Raw genomic sequence first — 22038 nt, 5'->3', positions numbered from 1 at the left:
TAAGATTTGCAAAACAAAAAAAGTAAAAAAAAAAACACAAACAGGATATAAAAATGTCCAGATTGCAAAGTGATCACCAAAAACAGATAAGACTTTGTGTTATTAGTGATTTTTAATTCATTAATTAAGTTTAAAATATATTCTAGAATTTTTTTTGACATCTAATTTTATTGTAGTGAGGAAATATCCAAGCCCCAGTCAGCATCTTCACCTCTCCGACACAAAAATGTGTTTTTACGAAAACTTCCACATGTGTTTAAGCAGTTTTCTTTACCCATTTTTACCCACATGTTTAAAAATATTTATTGAAGTAATTACCACCCAAGGCAATAAAAATACATATTTTAAAGGAAAGGTGTACATATTCTAAATATGAATTCTGATTTATGGTGCCCTGTGCTGGAACATCTAGTGATTTGGCTGAAACTATTCAAACATGAACCCAGGGTTACTGGATTGGCACTCCTCATATTTGACTACTGTGACTGCTTAATATTAACCCATTTCATAATCCTTCATTAATCTCATAGTCTGTTATTCAATACAAGTGTATGTCTAAGGAGAATGTGCATATTTGAATGTCAGTAATTCTTACTAATGTAACTGGTCAACTGACTTTCTGCCTTTCGTTGTATTTTCATTTGTCTTAGCCCAGACCGACGTGTTTTGTTTTGTCTTTTTTTTCTTTCTCTGCAAATGTTTGTGTAAATACGAAAAAACTAAATAAAATATGATTAAATCACATTTTAAAAAGAATATTAACATATATAGATATATAAGGCTGTGAACATTAATGCACGCGATTAATCAAACAGATTTAACGCGTTAATATTCATTAACACAAATTAATTGCACCTCGAGGAGCAGCAGTCCTTCCACTTTTCCTTGCTGATTTAGGCCTCCACAGTGTTTCTGTTCAAAAGCTGCATATTGTCACACCAGTTACCTTGTAAAACATTGTGATTAATAGTGATTTATCACAACACAAAAGTGTGACTAATCTGATTTTTTTCACTTGATTGACAACCTAATTAAAAATAATGTTCTAAATGTACAGTTTTGTGTTGATTTTAAATTTGGATTATTTGCAGATAATAAATAGTCTGCAAATTGCGAATAATTGCGATACATTTTTTTGCCAGGTTTGCGATTAATTAGTAAACTTTCTTTAATTGATTTCCGGCTGTAATATAAATGCATGAATTCTATTTAGGTTTGTTTTCAAATTGTGGTGCCATGCTTTTATCTAATTATTCCTGTTTTGATATTTCTAATTTTTTTGAACTTTTGGTCCAAAAAAAATGGATCACTATAACTTTAATTGACTTGTATTGATGTTGTGATCTTTCCGAAGATCATTCCAGTGTGTTACTTTCAAGTATTGGAAAGTATTTTAATGTAGTTTTGGAAACACTGAGGGTAATTCAGGGTTGTTTCAGGTTTTAATGTCCATTTGTGAAAGATACTATAAGAAAGAGTTAATTCTCAAACCCATGTTGTGGTTTCCACCATGGAATAAACACTCTTTTCCATTCATAGGCCTAAAACTTAGGAGAATTCAGCTTGGTTTTTACCTACATCCCCTTGTGCACAGAGATTCCTCCTGATTAATTGAAGCTTTGAACCCTTTAATGTCCTGTAAATGAAAAGGCATTTAGGGAAATTTAGGCAAAATCACAAAAATGCTTGACATCTTGATTTATTTGAAGCTTTTTGCCAAATGCTATTCCGATATGGGTTTACTTTGTACTGGGAGTGAGTCGTTTTAAACTCTTTAAGGTATGTTGAACATTTGTGTGAAATCCACTTAAGACACAGGATTTACATAAAATCATTGGGTGACTAGTGAAATATTGATTTGGCGATATATCGCGATATTTCATTTGGTGATACTAGTATCGATTTAAAGTTTTGATGATATTTGATTAATTATTTATGAGCAAATCTAGTCTTACTTTTGTTTTCTACCAATGTTTTCTGTCATTAACGCATTTTTTTAACCAAAAATCCATGTCTATCGTGAATTATTTTGTTTTCACCTCTGTGTTCTGATTTAAATAAAGTATGACATCACGTTTTGTGGAAATAGTTCGTTGATTTAAAGTTTGAAAGGGGTGAAAGATTTTATTTCATGACTTGTATTTATGCAGCGTGTCTGAAGAGTTTAGAGAATAATGAAAAAAAGACTTACTGCAGATTAGAGCGAGGAATTGAGTGGGTATTTTCCAGCACAAATGTTTCACTTTTAAGTTTAAATTGGTATGAAAACTTAACAACCTCAGCGAATGCATGCTTTTGTATTCTGAAGCCGTTAACATGTAATCTAAGGTAATTTCCTGAGCAGTTTAGTCTGTCTGCTGTTAGAGGTGTGAGGATGAGAGTGGCTGCTATTCGAGGGGATATAAAAGGAAAGGGTCCCGCTATTAAAAAGTTATTCAATCAGGAAATTCATCAAACACACTTGAGATGTTGTGTATGTTTGAGTGTGGATGTGTGTAATTGCAGAGGCTTAAGCTGAGCCTTCGTTTCCATCCCTCTCATACCTTTGTGCATAGACTCAAAAGTGGGCTCACTGGATGTCCCTTAGTCAGCACATGCAGGGGGTGCAGACAAAAGGTCCATTCTGCCAACAAAAGGGGACATTTAGACCACCACATACCCTGGTGGCTCCAAGGGTGGGGATGTTGGGGGTGGTAGGAAAGCAGAGTGAGAGTGGAGATAGGGGAGCTTGGAACTTCAATGGAAAATGCTATCTATAGAGGAGGGTCAGCGCCGTCCCAAAGCTAAGCTTACCTAAGGGCCAGGTCAAAGGTCTGAGACTAGATATACAGAGAGGTCCCTGTGGTAATGCTGAGAGAAGTGGAGGTAATGGGGGGGTTGGTTTTAATGACTAAGCGACAGACAGAACAGGTCCTAAACTTAAAAAATGTGGACTCCCCATAATAATGTGACCACTGTGCTGTCACAGCGGGAGCTGAGTGGAGGCCGCACAGTGCAGCACAGTCCCCTGAAAGAAACCCGTCCAGGTTAACATTCATTTTTGTGTTCATTAGTGGCATCTTGACATACGTTGTACCCAAAAGTTACTTTAATCTGTTAACTTGTCCTAATCACTTCCAGGACGTATTAAAAAAAAAAAAAATACAGGAAGTAAATCTGGAACAGGCATTTTTCAACATGTGGTGTTCGCACGGGTCTCTCGCTACCCAATCCTCGCTAGTATTGGTGTGAAATGTCAAAGGCGATGCAATTCTTGCAAGCTTTTTTTCATCAAAGCTCTATTCCATCATGTCAAACAATTCCAGAAAAACTGTAATTTCTCCTTTATGATCGATTTTCAACCAGTTGGCTCTTCCGCCCTTACGAAACAAAAATATATTTAAATAAACTGGGAAATATATGTAGACATATTGCCAATATATTGAAAAGTATATCTCACTATGTCAGTCATTTACCCATATATTTTTTAATATATTGCATATATATATATATATATATATATATATATAATATTATATTGGTTGGAGTATTTCAATATATTTCAGTATACTGCTAGATATTGCTTCCATATACTGAATATACTATAAATATATTGTTCTCCATATATTGAGAAATATATTGTTTCGTAAGGGCGAGTTTTGTAAAGGACACTACCCAAACGTCACTACCAAAGCCAAGTTCCTGATTGGTCGAATTTCAACTATTTCTGGGGTCTTCAACTAAAATTTAAAGAGGTCCGGTTAGGAAAGATTTCTTTGATTTCAGGGCTGTGAACAAAAAAAAGTTTAAATATTCAGTGTAATATATTTTTAAGTAGTCGATGATTGGTGGCACATTAGCACTTTTATTACTTATGCGAAAAATTCAAGAATCTGTCGCCACATATTATGGGGAGCGGTCTGGTTTGAGGAAATAACTGTCTACATAAATCCATATTTGAAGTAAGACTCCTGGTTGTGTCTGTAAACAGCAGCTTTGTGTTTCTATTAAGTGGAAAGCTCTTCTTCAGGTTCCTCACTAGCTATTCTCTCAGAAACACTCCAAACATGTATGATGACTCGATAGTGATAAAGTGTTGCAATGACAACAAGAGCTGCATCGTTTAAAGTAGAGACGCCCATTGTATCAGTTTTGTGACAAGTTCTAACCCAGATGTTGGGTCATGCGGACTCAGCATCTGGGTCTGAATGATCCAACATCCGGATCCGGACCACAGTCCACCAGTTAGTGACCCCTGAACTATTTTAACTTTCAGCTTGTGTTCAAGTGGTGTGCACTTTGTACATTGAGCGTGATAAAGGAATATAAGTATTTACAAACTGGCTGCATCGACTAGCAGAAACTTTGAATGAAAAGTATATGCGAACGTGTGCAGACCAGAATTTCGCGCTTAAGCGAAATGCTCGAGTTTTAAGTCTCTACGTGCCAAATTGAGCGTTTATTGATCGCCCCCTAAAAGTTCAACCAGTTGAACTTTTTGATGCTTAATCGCAACAACGAGACCAATCAGGGACCTGGACTTGGTAGGGACACAAGGTTTTTCCTTTTCTAAACACAGAAGTGCCAACCGTTGTAAACATGGGCTCATTTTATACTAGGAATGTGTGGTCTTTGCCAACTCTTTAAGGTATGTTGAAAACTTGTGTGAAATCCACTTAAGACACAGCATTTACATAAAATCAACAGGGGTTTAGGGATATATATATATATATAGATATATATCGCAATATTTCATTTGAATTAATTTAAAATGTCGACAAGACAATATTTATTATTTATAAGCAAACGTGGTTCGGCATCTTACTTTTGTTTTATCATTATCACATTTTTTTATTTTTGATAATAAATCCAAGATAAAAAACAAACAAACAAAAACATTAAAGAATTGATTAAATGTCTTGTGGAAATTAGACTTATTTTTTTTATTTCCAATGTTATTTTGTTGATTCAAAAGTTTGTTGGCTTGTTTGAATCTCAGGTAATTACCTTGGATCACAAAGGAGAAATTGGAGTAACGTTTGGAGTAAAATGTGACAGTAAGACAGACATGTATAGGAAAAGAGCTGTAAAAACAAAAAAGCCCGGAACAAGATTTGCTGTATTAGAACCATTGTGATTTCGCACTCCGACCCTCTATTGTAGGAGGCGAACAAGCACTAATAAACAATAAAAGCACAAAAGAAGAAGAAAAATCCCCCCATCCCCCACGCCGCTACCTGCTTGTCCGGTGCTGGTCCTGTGTGAACACCACCGCCCGTTCATAAAACCGTATCTTGAACACAGCATTAAATTTGTATAGCGTGAATGTGAGAGTTCTGAACGCGGAATCGCTAAACACGTATATGCGCACATTACATAGACTTTTTATTGTTAACGATCTCTCAAACGTATCCACTGTGAATGTACCATAATAATAATCTGGTTCTGATTAGAAACATGAATCCACAAATTCACAGATTTATTTAAAACGAAGCAGTATTCCCCTCACAAATGCTAAATTAGAGTGTGTCCCTATACAGATTAGCTAACCTTCACATTCAACAAACTCAAAGAGAAAGTAAAAATTTTTTTTTAAAAAATCACTTTCATCGCCATCAATGGAAGACATTTTTCCCCTTTCTCACCCAGCTCCCAGATGCCCCGTGTGCCCTTCCCTATTTCTGTGGTCCAAATCAAAGGCTGATACTCTAAACTCGATGAATGACATTGATCTTAATCTTTGAGAAGTAAGGGTAATTTCGATGGGTGTGTGTGTGTAAGTGGAACAGAGAAGAGGTCAGGGGGTCTGCAGAGAGGGGGAAAATGATCTCTGCGCTCCAGCCGGGCACAAAGCGAGGGCGCGAGCTACATGAGCGCCCTGCTTTACAATGTGCCCCGAGGATCGTTAAGTGATTATGTTACAGAGAACAGGTGAACTACGTCTCTCCGCCTCATCTTTTATATTTTCCTCTCGACTATGATTTACAGGGCTATTCTTCTCCCCCCGCTGACCAACTATAACTGGTGCTGTTCTTTTGAAGGTAGCCTGCTCGCTGCTATTGTACCTGGGCAGCTTTGAAGTGCCTAAGTCCTAAATGATGATGAGACAAGGATAGTGCTTTTCTTTAACAGCCAGGGTAAAGGAGGTTCTTGTTTCTGACAGGTGTCCTTTATAGAAGGGAGTGTGCGAGCTGCTGTTTTGTTGGAGATCGAATTCCACCCTTCCACATCAGTTGCTTATTGAATAACATTAGCTTGCCATCTGTGAAGATTTACTGGAACTGACCTCAGTAGGCTGTTTGGAGTACAGATTAGGACAGAATATGAGCAAATGTGACTTGAAAAAAAAGCCCCATTCATGCTCTCACAAGGATGCCGTCAGACTTGCTGATGAACCGAAATGAACTAAGAATATGAAATTTTCTTTGCCTCATCAATATTTAAAAAACTAAATTTAACAATTGGCTTCTTAGCAAAAATCAAATGAGGCAAAAATAATAATAGTTAATGAAGTTTCATGCTTTAAAACTAAATTAAAAGAAGAAGAAATAAATGCTTACGGTTGACCAAAACTACAGACGATATGGACGTCATACAGTATATGAACAAAATTTTTGAGTTTTTTAATTTTTTATGCCGTTATTTATTTGTAAAAACTCCACGAAGAAAAAAAGACATCCCTGTGCATATTCAAACATTCCCCGCGGATAATTCAGACCTCTGAGCGCGTTTGTGTTTAATCCTATCCGCGAACAGAAAACCCCCAGTCTTTACCATTCCATACTCATCAAAATCCCTTCCTATCGTGCTTTGTAAAACATTTATTAAAGAACATTGGAGTATTGCTCAAGATGAGTTTTTTAATGATTTATCCAGAACGATAGACTCCATACCAAACGGTATCAGAAACGCGAATAAGCGGGAGAACACTGTAAAGATGTTTTGAGAAGCTATAAAATACACAGTGCACTCTAATAAATACTGCCACAGTTACTTAGTCAGTGATGAATCTTTCTTGCAGCTTGTTTAGTAAACTATACTAAAACAGTGACATTCAAAATAAACATTGTAGTTTGAAGGTTTTTTTTTAATAGATCAATCAGAAGAAAGCCAACAAGGTCTTCGTCTCCGCCCCCAATTGTCAAAAGTTATTTTTCTAAGGAAGTTTCTCTGCGAGCACTGCCAGAGCCACCTGACAAGATATTGGGCGCGCCATTCACTGAAATTTTGCGAGTGCTCACGCATTACTCGTGCCCGGGAGACCAGCTCACGCATGTGGAAGTAGCCAGTCTCTCGCGACTGATGACTTTTTCTGCATGCGGAAAGATTAAAGACAAGCGCGCAGGAGGAGAGAAGCACACGCGGGGGTCTGAATTATCCGCTGGAAAAGTGGTTGTCTTTTTTCAGTATGGAGTTTTGACAAATATACACATATATTTATATATTTATATACTGTATATATGTATATATACTGTATATATACATTATATATATGTGTATATATATATATATATATATATATATATATATAAATCATAGCGAATCAGAAGCAGACAATAAAAATGCAGTTTAAAAGACTTTATTTGCTGCCGACTCTTCTCCGCAACGGGAAGGGGAAGCGGGGGTGGGGTTGCTCCACGCAGAGAAAACAGCAGTTTTTTAAAATTATTATTTATTTATTTGGCTAAAAACGACATAATCATAATTTTAAAAAACACCGGGAACACTTTTAAAATAGCTCAAAAGATGATCTGAATGAGTCTTTAATTAGCAGAGTTAATGTGAGCAGAGTAACCACTTCTTAATACAAACTACATGCATCTCCATTACGTAGAATGAAGCTTTAACAGGCTCCATTCATGTGAAAACCAATCACAGACGCCGTTATCTCTTCATTAACTCTGGTTTAAATGGTACTTCCTTGTTCGGTGTGTGTGTGGAATAATGAGTGGGAGGAAATTCATGCACACCAGTGCATGAAGGCATTTATCTTTGTCTCTGTGTGCTTCCCCTGTACACCAGCTCTTCATCACCGATTTCAGCACCGCTGCCTGTCTGGAAGCCAATGCGAGGCCCGACCATCTGGCTGTGCCCCCAGGTGGGGGTTTCCTCACAGCTGAAGGTACGTAGGTAGGCAGTGTACAATCTGAAGGTGAGCGTAAATGATCCCTCCTCCCAGCCGGCCTCCACCGTCCAGCTTTCACCGTGACAAAGAGTGGGCGGGACTGGACACGGTGGTTTTCTCAGCCATTAACAGTGATGGATGATGACACAGCAGAATCATGGGGTGTTCAGTATGAGGGCATGTGTTTTATTTAATGATACAGAAGGGATGAGATAGAAGACTGGTAAAGAGCAAATAATCCATTAATAATACATATATAGAACATTCTCACTTTTCTTTCCTGTTTTCTGATTGGCTAATGGGGTGGATGAGATCTTACAACACATTCTAACTCCCAACTCGTCACATATTGAGGTTTGGTTAAGGACCCCTCCGCATCACTTTTTGACGTTTTGGGTGCCCCCAACTCGTCATTATTTGACGTGCTGGCTGTTCCTATTAAATCCCTAACATCCAAGCCACAAACCAGTAGCGGTCCAGTACCAGGACAAAGGGCACATCGGTATTCTGACCCGGTTCCAGTACCCTACTGGTTCCGGTACCATTGGGGACACCCAAAACGTCAAAAAGTGATGTGAAGGAGACCTTAACTAAACTTTTATATGTGATGAATTAGGGAGGAGAATGTGTTGGATATCACCAGTTACCTTCAACTTAATTTACCTTCTTGTTAAAGTTCTCCCCTCTGCATCGTGTCACAATAAACCATGTTTTATAATAAAGAGTAGTTTGATAGGGGTAGAAATACATTTCTGGGGCAAAAAAAAGTGTATTTGAAGCGTAATACATAAAAAATTTGAAAGCATTGTATGTTTTTACTTTTTTATGTAAAACTCTGCTTTGTTTTTCATTTTTAGGTTTTAAATATTCAGTTTTGTGTTACCTTACCTACATGTCTAAAGTGGCTTATAAAAAGTGTCTGATTTGATTATAGAAACAAACATGAATACCAAAGTATTTAAGCTTCAACCAACCAAAACCAAAAAAAACAACAAATTCCAGATATTGTGGTTTTCCAGTTCACTTGGAATATGCCCCAAGGGCAAAAGCTAACCATGAATGCCTCCATCAGATCTAAATCTATGGTCAAAGCCCAAACTGAAAAATCTGGGTCATCAATAATGTCAAATATGAGCTGTTTTTGTTTGGTCCGTCGCCCTGGACCAGTTTCCCTGGGAGAGCCTGTCAAAGAGAAATGTCTCGGACCCCGAGGCAAAAAACAAAAACAAGAAGAAAACATTTTTTTTAATTAGTTTGAAACAATCAGAAGCAGTAACAGACTTTAATGCACATCATAAAAATGACAACAACCTTCAAGAAAATGTAGGGAAAAAAATAGACAGGACTTCAAAGGAAATGTTGGTCGTATCTAAAACATGTCCTGATGGCCAATATTCTGTTTAAATTAACACTCTAGTGTTTTGACTTCCATTACCTTACCCTTACAAGATAAAGCCCCGGCCGTGTGTAATCCTGAGAGCGTGTTGATGGATGTCCAAAATGCAAGTTCAATCCCCAGCCAAGGTTCCCTGATTAGATTAGTGTGCACTGACTCATACTCAGATAGTGTTGTCCTCTGACCCAACAGCTGTCAAACAGAAGAAGCCAGTACAAGCCTCTCGTTAAGTATGCTAATACACTTCAACCTCTTGGATTAGCCATCTGATTTTGTAGAAACTGGGCTGTTTCTTCAAATACAGCAACTTATGACGGTTGGTACAAGCCTTAAAGTTACTGTTGTTTGACAAAACAGATTTCCAAGAATAGAAGCTGGAAGGAGAGGGTGTAACTATGTAATCTTTATTAGGTTTGATAAGATGCAGTGATATGAGTCCAGCTTAAATAGTTTTCATTTCTCCGAGAGGATGGTTTTTATTAAAATCTACTGTTTTCTTCTCTGATATAGGGCTGAGGTTGGTTTGTTGCCTAACAGAAAAAGTGTAATGATTACAGCCAAAACATAAATATTTACAGGTTTCCAGAGAGCCACACATAGCCATATCTTAAATAAATTATTTATGTAATCTTCTTAGAAAAAAACAATACTAAAACATTTTAAAAACTAGATATATAGCATTACCTGCAATAATGCTAGAGGGAGTGCTTTAAGCTGAATGTGGCTGCTAAAGATACTAGTGCTGATAGCTGAAGATGCTGAAAATGATAACTAAAAATGCTGAAGCTGATAGCTGAAAACACTGAAGTTGATAGCTGAAATGGCTGAAACTAACAGCTAAAAACGTTGAAGCTGATAGCTTGCTAAAATATTAGCGAAATGCCACATTAACCTAAAAACTGAAAAAAATAATTTGCCAAAACAGCTAGCATAAGGCTAAAATATCAGCTAAACCTTCAAATTAGCTTAAAAAACTGGAAAAATCCTAAATTAGCCAAAACAGCTAGCATGTAGCTGAAATATAAGCTTAATGCTCAATTAGCCTAAAAACTGGTAAAATGTGTAATTCAGCCAAAACACCTAGCAAAATGCTAAAATATTCACTAGTCCCTAATTAGCCTAAAAAACAAAAATAAAAAAAAATAAATTAGCCAAGATAGCTAGCATTTAGCTGAAATAATAGCTAAACTCCAAATTAGACTAAAAAACAAAGAAAAGCCTAAATTAGCCAAAACAATTGTCATTGAGCTGAAATTTAGCTAATCTCCATATTAGCCTAAAAAACTTTAAAGAAAGCCAAAATTAGCAAACACAGCTAGCCTGTGGCTAAAATGCTAGTTAAACTCCTGAACAGCCTAGAAATCCTTAGTAACTGCCAAAACAGTTGAAAAAGCTAGCATAAAAAGAGGTGAATATTTCCATAGCTGAATGAGCTAAAGAGCTATGGACGGCCAAAAAAACATACGAAAAAGAAATAAAAAATAAAGAAAAATGAAAGAAAAAGTAAATCACAATTAAACTAATAAATAGTTTATCCTCTCCCGTCATAGTTCAGATTGCAGGACGTTGGAATAAAAAGTCATGTTCTATGTGGGTCTGTATTGGTGTTTTTTGATATTGTGTGGGGGTCCAGGCCAAATGTGGAAGTGGGCCTGATCCGGCCCGCGGGCCGTAGTTTGGGGACCCCTGCTCTAGACAACCACATTGGACTTGTCAAGACTGAACCCCCAAAATACACCACAAAAAAAATAATATGCCCAAAGCAAATCTCTCATGACAACGGAAAAGGAACAGTTTCCCATTAAAAATTGATGGTGACACATCAATAGCATTTGTTTTGTTCTTCATATAACTATGATGTATTGTTTGGAATCCTTTTCACAAGTTCAGATGTGCCACCTACTGACCTCCCTGTCTCTTCCCTCTACTTGTGTCGTGTAGATGAGCGCTACTCAGACTGATAATGATGGTGCGGCCATTGAAAAGGAAAGTAACCCCGCCGTTCCCCTTCTTTAAGATTCATTAACACAATTTCCACTGAGCTCTGTCCCACATGTGTCACAGAGATGCCTGCTGAGGATTCCTCGGCCCCCGCCTGGCCCCGTCCTCTGCCCTGTTGCACTCCGGATCGCCACCAATCCGACAGATAACTGTCGGGGAACAAGTCGCCCCCAACTTATTCATACAACTTCTCCACTCCCTAATGCCCCCCCATTGTTTGATTGCTTGTCTGATCTTCAAGCTTTTAAGTTTAGATTTAAGAGTTTCATGTATTAATTGATTTTGACAGCTACTTCTAAATAAAAAGAAGCTTTGAGGTTTCTCATCCTGTTGTGGACCATCAGTATACCTTCAGAATGCTGGACGAAAAGTGGCCTTGGCTTCGTATTTAAAGTTAAAGACCTTTTCGCAAAACATATTCAAATTTTGAACTTAATTAATTAAGCAATTACAACCACAAGAGTTGAACTAAAGGGACAATGAAGAGTTTCAGTAAATAGAAATCCTGTTATTGATCACTATGGATCACCATTGATCACTAAACCCTACGCACTATATCTCACTCCCAACTAGACATATGGTTTTTATAAACTCCACTTTTTGATGTTTTGGTGTTTCTAACTCAATGTTTTTTGATGTTTTGTCTGTTCCCATTAAATTTTGGGTCACCAACAGTACTTGACTGTGTATATATAAGTAAAACTGAATTAAAATTTAATTGTACGCAGTACCGGACATGTAACCTGTACCAGGTTAGGATTCCACTGAGCAATCCAGATTGGACTTGACCAAATTTGTAGAGTATTTTGAGTGTTTCCATTATGAAATGGACCCATTAAGCCAGACCAATTCGTACCATTTTTTTACCCCCATTGGTCCATAGAAAACTGGAATGGACCAGTTAGGGTGGAGCTACTGTTGTCACACAATGAAATGTATCTATTGGTGGAAAGGTATCACGATAACAGCAAGCGCCTGACCAGTGCTTTTCCCGACTCAAGATCTAAGCCAAAAGTCTTGTCTTCTTTTCAGCTGTATTCTTCTTCACCTCCCACAATCCTCTTGCGATTTGCATTTAGTATTCCCCCTTATTTTCAGGTATTAGAGACCAGAGACACGGAAAACTGCTGTAGTTGCACCATTATTGACGCCATCGTTCTACACCCCGCATGCGCCTTGATGGTCCAACGCTTGACGGAAACACTCACCTGAATTGCCTTCTAAACTGCCAAGAGTGGACCGGTTTGGTCCAAACTGCTCAGTGGAAACAAGATATCAGAGTACCGGTATGGGTCTGTGTCTCCATTGGGGACCCCTTGATTAGCGTACACATTTTTTCCCTGTCTGTGGCCTAGAACCAAGCGGCCCTCTGACCATTACCAGTTCGCGGCGCTGAAGTTTGGAACTCCTAATTCAATGGGACCAGTCGGCACATCAAAAAATGAAGAATTGGGGACACCCAAAAGTGGCTCAGACAGGGCCCAACCAGACGTCCATAGGGAGTGAGAATCCGTTGCTAAACCATGTTCTATTCCTTTTCTGTTCAAGTTCCATTCCTCCAACTCATTTTTCTGGCATCTGAGCTTCGCCAAAACACTCAGACTCATTATTTCTTGCGGAAGTTCACACACTGGTTGCCACATCCTTCATGTTTCCCGGATGAACATCAATTCTATTCCAGTTTTTGTCACAAAGCTCTACACCCGTAATATGACTTTTTGGGGTTTCCTATTGTAGTATTTTTGGAAACAGTGAATTACAGATCAGTTTTGGTCGTCTCAGCAAGCTGCTGTCTGCCCCTTTCCTCATCCCTGAACACTCAAAGACTGTAAAGCAGAACCAGATGCTTGTGGATTCCCGCAGCAAACCCGCTCCTGTGGGCAGAGCGGAAGATCTTCAACATTATTACACATTCCCTTAACTCTGATGAGTCACTTTTGCATAAAATGTAATTGAAGCAGAAAACCTCACAAAAACGTGATATCTGAACTCCAAACGTGAAGTTTCCGGTGTGTCACCGTAGCGTCACAATGTGCCTTTGAAATGAAACCACACACAGCAGCTCGCATAGTGTAAGTTATCCCTCAGGGTTGAGGTGACTAAGGTCCAACCCAGCTCTCTGAGACCATAAGTAAGTTTCACCCTGATGAGATCACCTAATCACAGAACCACAACAAAAACAAGAAGCCAGGAATCCTGCATGAAGCCAATTTTGAAGCACCGCTTAATCTATCAATGGTTTTAGACTAGCAGAGGTAGCGAAGGTACTTAAAAAAACTCACAGTCCAGTAGAGAGAGAAGCGTAAAGAGTAAACGAAGTGGTTCCAGAAATGTATGAGGTACAGTTTTCTTAGATCGTAGGGTGACAATTCCCTTCCTCTTCAGTTGCTTCATCAGATTTCACTCCAAAATGGGACAGTTTCCAGTTTTCCAGTTCACCCAAATGCTACTTCAAACTGAGGATAATTTAGTCTAAATTGGTTAAGTAAGAGGCTTTGTTTAATGGAACACAAAATCAGTGGTTACCATTTAGCCTAATAGAAATGCTTGTGAATCAATGTCACTAAAAATATAAAAACATAACATTGCCCCAACAGTTATTAATCTAAAGGATCAGAGAATGGGAAAAAATATACCCATATGCAGAAGAAGGGGCTGGAACTGACGATTTTGGTACCGATAGATACACTGACACTTTAAAAGAATGAACAATCTGAGCAAATAATACAGTTTAATGTTCTGCTTCACATTTTTAGTGTACCCGTTTTGTTTGCAAATGATAAATATATGTTTTACATCTATACGTCAGATCTTGTTTATTTCTGTATATAAGAACCTGACTAAATGAGTGTGATGTCACCCGTCGAAAGCGACTTTCTTCCGTCTCCAATGAGACAAAGCAAATTTAGTTGTGGTTTTATTTGCGATACGGACGCCGCCATCATCCTCGAGCAGTAATTGGTCCGAAATGGTCGGATTCTTCATGAGCTTGTTGGAAGGCCACACTCCCTACCACTTGAAGGTTGGTTCAAGATAATATGTCAATCAAAAGTTGCAAATGATTGTTGTGTGACCAAATACTTTTGATGACACGTCTGATTGGTAAGTTTATAACAAGGGTGTCCAAATCCAGGCCTCAAGGGCCGGCCTCCTGCTGGTTTTCTAGAAAGCTCTACCTTATCTGCTGTTGATAGCCTGAATCAGGTATGTTTAGTCGATAAGGAGCTTCAATAGCGGGCTGGTTAGAACACATTTAGAACACCGGGCCTCGAGGCCTGGATTTGGGCACCACTGGTTTATGACTTGAATAACTTACTCTGCAAAAAAACTCAATCGCGCTGTAGGCCAAAATCCAAGACACACCTCATGTCACGGGCCGAACAGGATCAACATTCATTGAACACACTAAAACTACATTTCTAAAAGTTTAGAACCATAACTCTTTAAAATATTTATGAACTAGATATACAGTATATCATTACCTGCGATAATGCTAGTGTGAATGCTGTAAGCTCAATTTTGCAGCTGAAGATGCTAGTGCTGATAGCTGAAGATGCTGAAATTGATAGTTAAAAATGCTGAAGCTGATAGATAAAAACACTGAAGCTGATAGCTGAAAATTCTAAAGCTGAAAATGTTGAAGCTGATAGCTAAAAAACGTTGAAGCTGATTGTTGAAAACTCTGAAGCTGATAGCTGAAAACACTGAAGCTGATAGCTGAAAAAACTAAAGCTAATAGCTGAAAACGCTGTAGCTTGTAGCTGAAGACACTGAAGCTGATAGGTGAAAAAAGCTGAACCTAATAGCTGAAAAAGCTGAAGCTGATAGCTGAAAACGCTGAAGCTGATAGCTGAAAACACTGAAGCTGATAGCTGAAAACGCTGTAGCTAATAGCTGAAAAACGCTGAACCTAATAGCTGAAAACGCTGAAGCTGATACCTGAAAACGCTGAACCTAATAGCTGAAAACGCTGAAGCTGATAGCTGAAAAGGCTGAAGCTTATATCCAGCTAAAACATTATCTAAATTCCAAATTAGCCAATAAAAAGGCAAAAAAAAAACTTAGGTTAGCCAAAACAGCTCAAATGTAGCTGAAAAAATAGCTAAACTTTTTTTTTTTTAAAAAAGCCTATAGCGTGTAAATACTCGCCAAAACAGCCTAAGAAACAGAAAAAACCTACATTAGCCAAAACAGCAAGCATGTAGCTGAAATACATGCTTAACTCCAAAATAGTCTAAAAACAACTTAGTAAATGCCAAAATAGTTAAAAAAAAAAAGCTAGCACGATGCTAATTTTTTAAACTTTAAAACTTTCAAACCAGAATAAATCAACTTATACTTTAAATAACTTAATATTTCACTCTCCATAAAAATATATTTTGTCAAAATTATACAAGTTAGAAATAAGTGCAAGATAACATCAATCCATTAATAACAATAAAACAAACTGATCTGGAGGGCCGGATCCGGCCCCCGGGCCTTGACTTTGACACATGTGTATTAGAACAATAATTTCTATTCTGACAAACAGATATTTCTCAATAGAAGTCTACGGGATTTTGGCTTCTTAGAACTAGCGGGCACTTCCTGTTTGAAACACAACGTGGGAGGGTAACTCAGTCCAGTGTTCATAGACAGTCAATGATACCGTTGATGGAATTGAATAAATCCATAACAATATCCAAATGATTAATTTGTTTTTATAAGGAAATCACATAGTAGGTCAAAAATCAACCGTCTCTCCTTAAAAACAAACATTTGCAATAATTAATTGTACCATATGACAAAACAAAATCATAATCTGTGCATTTCTCTTGTGTTTGAACGTCTTCAGACCAGCTCAACTGCGTTCGCTATGAACACTTAATATTCCACTCCTTTATTACCCTCCTTGACTGTCTGTGGTCTCATTAAGAGCTCTTGATTAAGTGCCGTTTTCATCATATCTTACTTTTCTGCTTCACCACAACTGTAAAGCGCCCTAAAACAACTGTTCTCAAAGGTGCTTCACAAATTACTCAACGACAGATGAATATCTCCAAATGTACGTTGTGTAACGCTGCTGATAATTAGACTTGATCCAGTGGGAAATTATTTGTACAGCCAGCATGTTAAGGCTGATTTTGGACACGCTGTGGCTTTCATAACTACACAATATGCTGTATACAAAAGAAAAAAAAGCAAGTTTGCTCTTTAGAGCTATATTTTGAAATGTTACCTGTGTTTTCTTTTTCATTTTTGCTGCGGGGAAACTTTTCTTTTTGCTTAATCTTCTTTCTCCTCTCATCATTTGCCTGCTTTTACTTTCATCTTTTTATTGCTTAAATATGTTATCGTCCCTGTTTTGTCTCCCTTCTTCTTCTTTCTTTCTTTCTCTTGGTGCTGTGTAGTCCTGCCAAGGCCGTTTCTTTCCTAGAACACGCTCTTGAAAGGCTATTCATGCATTCTTCAATGAAGCCCTATTGCATCTGTCTGCGAGTGTGTGTGAGAGAAAGAGAAAAGGGGGAAAGAAAAATAAAAAAAAAAGAGGGAAAGGTATTACGGGGGCCGTGCTATACAGTACCATCTGTATGCAAATCTCCTCAGACTTCGGTAAACTTTGATCAAACACTCAGGCCTCCTTTTCTCCTCGTGGAGTCCCTCCCTCCCACCCTTTCTCGCTTCACTGTCCACTCTGTGTTCTGCAATTACTGTAGCTCCACAGCTCTTTGTCATGGCTGCATATCACACAGCCGGGGCAAAAGGTTCCCTCAAGGATCTCCTCGCCGTCCACACACAAACACGTGTTTTCTACCTCCACGACTCTCCTCGACCTAACCTCTCTGAGTACCTGCGGAAAGTCCCCAAAACAGACGGTGACACCCTCACAGGAAGACGCACTGGGAAGGTTGACATGTTGAATGCAGATCCGATATGTATATCCCGGACAAGCCCCCAACCTGGCACTTAAAATTACAACATCTTTCTGCAAAAACAAACAATGAGGACATACTAAGTCAGTTTGTCAACTGATAAATAATCCAAACCTCGAAGGAAATGACAAAATGTGTTTCAGCAGCTCGTGACAGAATCATTAAACACAGGAGATCCTCCATTGATTACATTTATGTGCCTCATTGTGATAGATTTTTTCAGATAACAAACTTTCAAAAAAAGTGGCTCTGAAACTAGTTCCATATTTTTGATCACCTTTTTTTTACAGTGTTTTCCTTTGACTTGTCGCCTTCCTTTTTTTCTCTCCTGGCTGTTATTGTCCGTGAACTTGTTTTCTTCCACACTAAGCAGGATAAGTCATAAGGCAGATGGTAAGGGGAGTCCCAGGGGACATCACACACACACTCAGAAATAAAGACACCAGACTCCTGTCCTATACACACATGCACTGTAAGTGTGCACAAAGACAACAGACCCCTGTTATGTAATCCACCAGTTCCACTCTCCCACTGAGAGACTCAACTCCAAAACAGAGTCATCCGTCTTCATATAGCGCTCTTTACTATAGAGCACTTGTGTCAAAGTCAAGGCCCGGGGGCCGGATCTGGCCCTCTGGGTAATTCTATCTCCAGATCATTTTAGTTTATAGTTATTAATGACCCGATGTTATCTTGCGCTTACTTCTAACTTGTATAATTTTGACAAAATATGTTTTTGTGGAGAGTAAAATATTGAAAGGTATTTAAGATGATTTATTCTGGAATAATATTCCTGCCTTTTGATTATTCATGATTATATTAAAAACTTATGGTTTTAAAGTTTTAAATATTGGCATATTGGACTATTATGGCAATAACTATTTTTTGCGGCTGTTTTGGAGTTTAGCTAATATTTCTGCTACATGCTAGCTGTTTAGGCCAATTTAGGTTTTTAAAAACGTTTTTTAGGCTATTTTGGAGTTTTGCTAATATTTCAGCTACATGCTAGCAGCTTTGGCTAATTTAGCCTTTTTTTAAAAGTTTTTTAGACTGTTATGGAGTTGGGCTGATATTAAAATGCCAGCTGTTTTTCAGAATTTAGCCTTTTATTCCGTTTTTTAAGGCTATTTTGAAGTTTGGCTATTTTTTTCAGCTACATGCTAGCTGTTTTGGCTTGTTTGGGCTTTTTTATGAACGTTTGTAAGGCTATTTTTAGTTTAGCTAGTATTTCAGCTATATGCTCGCTGTTTTGGCTAATTTCGGCTTTTTAAAAAGCTTTTTAGGCTGCTTTGGAGCTAGGCTAATATTTGCATGCTAGCTGTTTTGGCTAATTTAGGCTTTTTTTCGTTTTTTAGCATATTTTGGAGTTTAGATATTTTTTCAGCTACATGCTAGCTGTTTTGACTAATTTAGGCTTTTTTTCGTTTTTTAGCATATTTTGGAGTTTAGCTATTTTTTTTAGCTACATGCTAGCTGTTTTGACTAATTTAGGCTTTTTTTTCGTTTTTTAGGATATTTTGGAGTTTAGCTAACATTTCAACTACATGCTAGCTGTTTGGCTAGCCAAAGGTTTTTTTTTTTTTTTTTAGGCTAATTTGGGGTTTAGCTAATATTTTAGCTGGCAATCAGCTCCAGTGATTTCATCTATTAGCTTCAGCGTTTTTAGCTATCAATTTCAGCATCTTCAGCTATCAGCACTAGCATCTTCAGTGGCCACATTCAGCTTACAGCATTCATACTAGCGTTATCGCCGGTAATGCTATATATCAAGTTTTTTTTGTTAAAAGTTACGGTTTTAAAGTTTTTAAATTTTTGTTTTAGTGTGTTCAATAAATGTTTATCCTGTCCGGCCCGTGACATAAGATGTGTTTTGGATTTTGCCCCCCTGTGTGATTGAGTTTGACACTCCTGCTATTGGAACATACTTCTGTACTTGAGCTCTTTTCCTGACAATGTTTTTCTTTAGAAATGCTAAAATTAGGAAAAGTTATGTGTTTTGGCACTGATTTTTTTAAAAAAAGTCAACAACTCTGCCTTTTCTACTGTTAATTTCCCTCTCTGTGAGCGCTGTGTGAATGGGGACCGTGGCAACAGATTTCTCTTTCAGCCGTCTCCAGAGAACACCTGGCGCGGCTCCTGACAGCCACATTTTTTGGCCCGCCGCTCCAAGTCACAAGGGGTGGTGGCGGCGGAGGAAAGGTTAGAAGAGGTGTGGGGAGGAGGGCAGGACCATGTGGCCGATGTTGGTAAACAGTATCCGGCCTTGTCCCGGCGGCCGTGGCAGGCAGTGCACAACACCGTCGATATCAGGGGGCCGGGGGGGCCACACACAGACCGCAACAAAAGGTAGACACACATATTTGCATTCATGCACACGCTCGCTCGCGCACGCCGGCAGGAGTACACAGACAAATAAAGGACTCACTCTCGTGTCTGCTACTCAGCAGCTGCTTCAGTTTCCATGGCAACGGGCTGAACAATGTAGCGGGAAGAGCTGTGTTGCTTCAAGAGGGAAATAGAGAAGTGTGTGTGTGTGGGTGGGTGGGTGTGAGAGGCTGTAGAGGCGGAGGTAGCCGCAGGGTGCTGAGACAGAGAGGATTCAGAAGACTCTCTTTTCCTTTGTCAGGACCGGTCTTTGAGAGGAACAAAACAAATACAGAAACGTGGGGCCAAATGCGGAAATATGAAAGGCTGAGAGGGTGAAAGGTGATATTTACACATGTCTCCAACAAAAAAAAGGTCCACAAAACTTTAGGTAATGATTTCTATTTATTTTCCAAAAAAAAAAAAAAAAATGAGGTATTTCAAAGTGCTATGAGTTGCAGCACTAAATGTACATTTTTTAAGAAATGAAAAGAAGAAAATGTTGTATATCAGTTTACCCAGTTCTATGCACCCAATAGTTACAAGAAAAGTTTGAGGATGGAACAAATTTGTTGAACGATCAAAAAAATGAGAGAAAAAGATAAACTGATATCTACCGGAAACTCATTTTCATACGAAAATATAAGTATTAAATTTAGTATGTATCAAGTTCACACTAAAAGCATAAACATGGGAAGAATTAGTAATATGATAGAGTACAAAAAGAGAAAAAGAAAGTTATATTACAAAGTTTGTGACTCTCAAAATCGAGGCCTTACAGTACTTTTAAATGTATATAAACTTCCAGTCTATTGGCAGCTTCCTGACTTGTATATTCATATATAAAAAAGTAAAAACGGACAAACTGTCTTACAAAACAAGGCAGATATGAGTGTATTCTGTCTGTACACTGTTATATACAAAAGTGTCGGGTAGCAAGGTGCACAGTTATACATCCACTGACTTGGTTTTGAGCACCAGTGTGAGGAGGAGTGAGAGGAACCTGTAGTGGCATTGCTTCTGTGACCCATAATGCCTCAGTCATAAACGTCTTTTGCAGTGGTGAAGGCAGAATAAGTGTGCACCGCTTCTTGACTCCAAGCAAAGTGCCCTCTAACACACATCCCTGTTTTGGAATCGCGATCGACTCCAGGCTGGTGTCACAGTGAGTACAAAATCAAACAGAAATGATATAAAAGGAGGCGAAAGGTCGCCCGAAAAAAGTCTTTTTCCCCTCCGTTTGTTTCTCTCTTTTCCTCGATGTGACTGTATTGAAAAAAGTAAAACCCTAAACATTCTTAATGTCAACAAATGTGCAAAAAAAGTGGCGGCAGTGAAAGTCCAGGTAAACCCCCCCTTTTTCCCTTGAACCCCCCCGTCTCCTCCAGCTGTTTTCGGACATCTGTTTGAGCGTGCAACAGTTGTGCAGGCCGCTGCGCCCGTCCAGTCTCAGACGGAGGCGAGGTGGGAGCCGTGGGGTCATCCGGGGTGCATGTGAGCGGATGTCTGTTAGCGAGTCCTCGCCTGCTCCAGCCTGCGCATCAGCTGTTGCCTGCGCGACTGGAGCCTATCCTTCTCCTGCTGCAGCCTCAGCTCCTCCACCTCTAGCGAGCTCACGTACTCGGTGGCTTTCTTTAAGATCAGCACCTTCGCCGCCTTCTCGTTGTGCGCCAGCTCCGGCACGTGGTCGCGCAGCGTGAGGAAGCTGGAGCGCAGGTCGTTGCGGCGCTGGCGCTCCAGGATGTTGTGGTTCCGCCGGCGCTCGCTGTCCTCGGAGTCGGAGCTGCCGCGCGGGCTGCTGTCGCCGCTGTTGGCGCGCTTGCTGCGCGCCCCCAACGAGCCGCAGGACGAGGACGAGCAGGACGAGACTGTTCGGGTCGGGAGCCGCGGCGCGTCCGACGTTTTGGCTTTCTTTGGCGGCGGGAGGGGGTCGTCGTCGGAGGCGTACGGCGACGGGGCTGCATAGTTGTGTTGCTGCTGGTGGACGGAGCTCCTCTTCAGGATGAGCTCCTGAGGAGCTCGGCTGCTGAACCGACCTCCTCGGGCGTCTTGACGAACCTTATTGACTGTGGAGCGCCGTTTCTCCACCGTGACTACATCAATCTCCTCTTCTTCTTCCTCCTCCTCCTCCTCTTCTTCATCGTCATCATCATCATCATCGTCCTCTTCATCATCATCTTCCTCCTCTGTGAAATAGAAAAAGAAATACAGGTTTTCAGGCTGTTTGCATAGGCACCAGCTTCTGCAGGCATCGGCATGTT

At 39.2% G+C, this 22038-nt stretch overlaps 1 protein-coding gene across 1 annotated transcript in view; it reads right to left on the bottom strand.

Moving 5' to 3' along the window:
- Positions 1-20163: 20163 nt before the first annotated feature.
- The window catches only part of mycn (MYCN proto-oncogene, bHLH transcription factor), a 4234-nt gene continuing 2359 nt past the window's right edge, over positions 20164-22038 (bottom strand). Inside the window, exon 3 of the mRNA XM_024291779.1 lies at positions 20164-21963. Within this exon, the coding sequence (XP_024147547.1) occupies positions 21287-21963 (677 nt within the window). The 3' untranslated portion in view covers positions 20164-21286. The remainder of the gene's footprint in view (positions 21964-22038) is intronic.

This window comes from Oryzias melastigma, linkage group LG24 (assembly GCF_002922805.2).
Source record: "Oryzias melastigma strain HK-1 linkage group LG24, ASM292280v2, whole genome shotgun sequence".
Taxonomy (NCBI): Eukaryota; Metazoa; Chordata; class Actinopteri; order Beloniformes; family Adrianichthyidae; genus Oryzias; species Oryzias melastigma.
The sequence above is the reverse complement of the archived record's forward strand: the minus strand, read 5'-3'. Positions and strand labels throughout refer to the sequence as shown.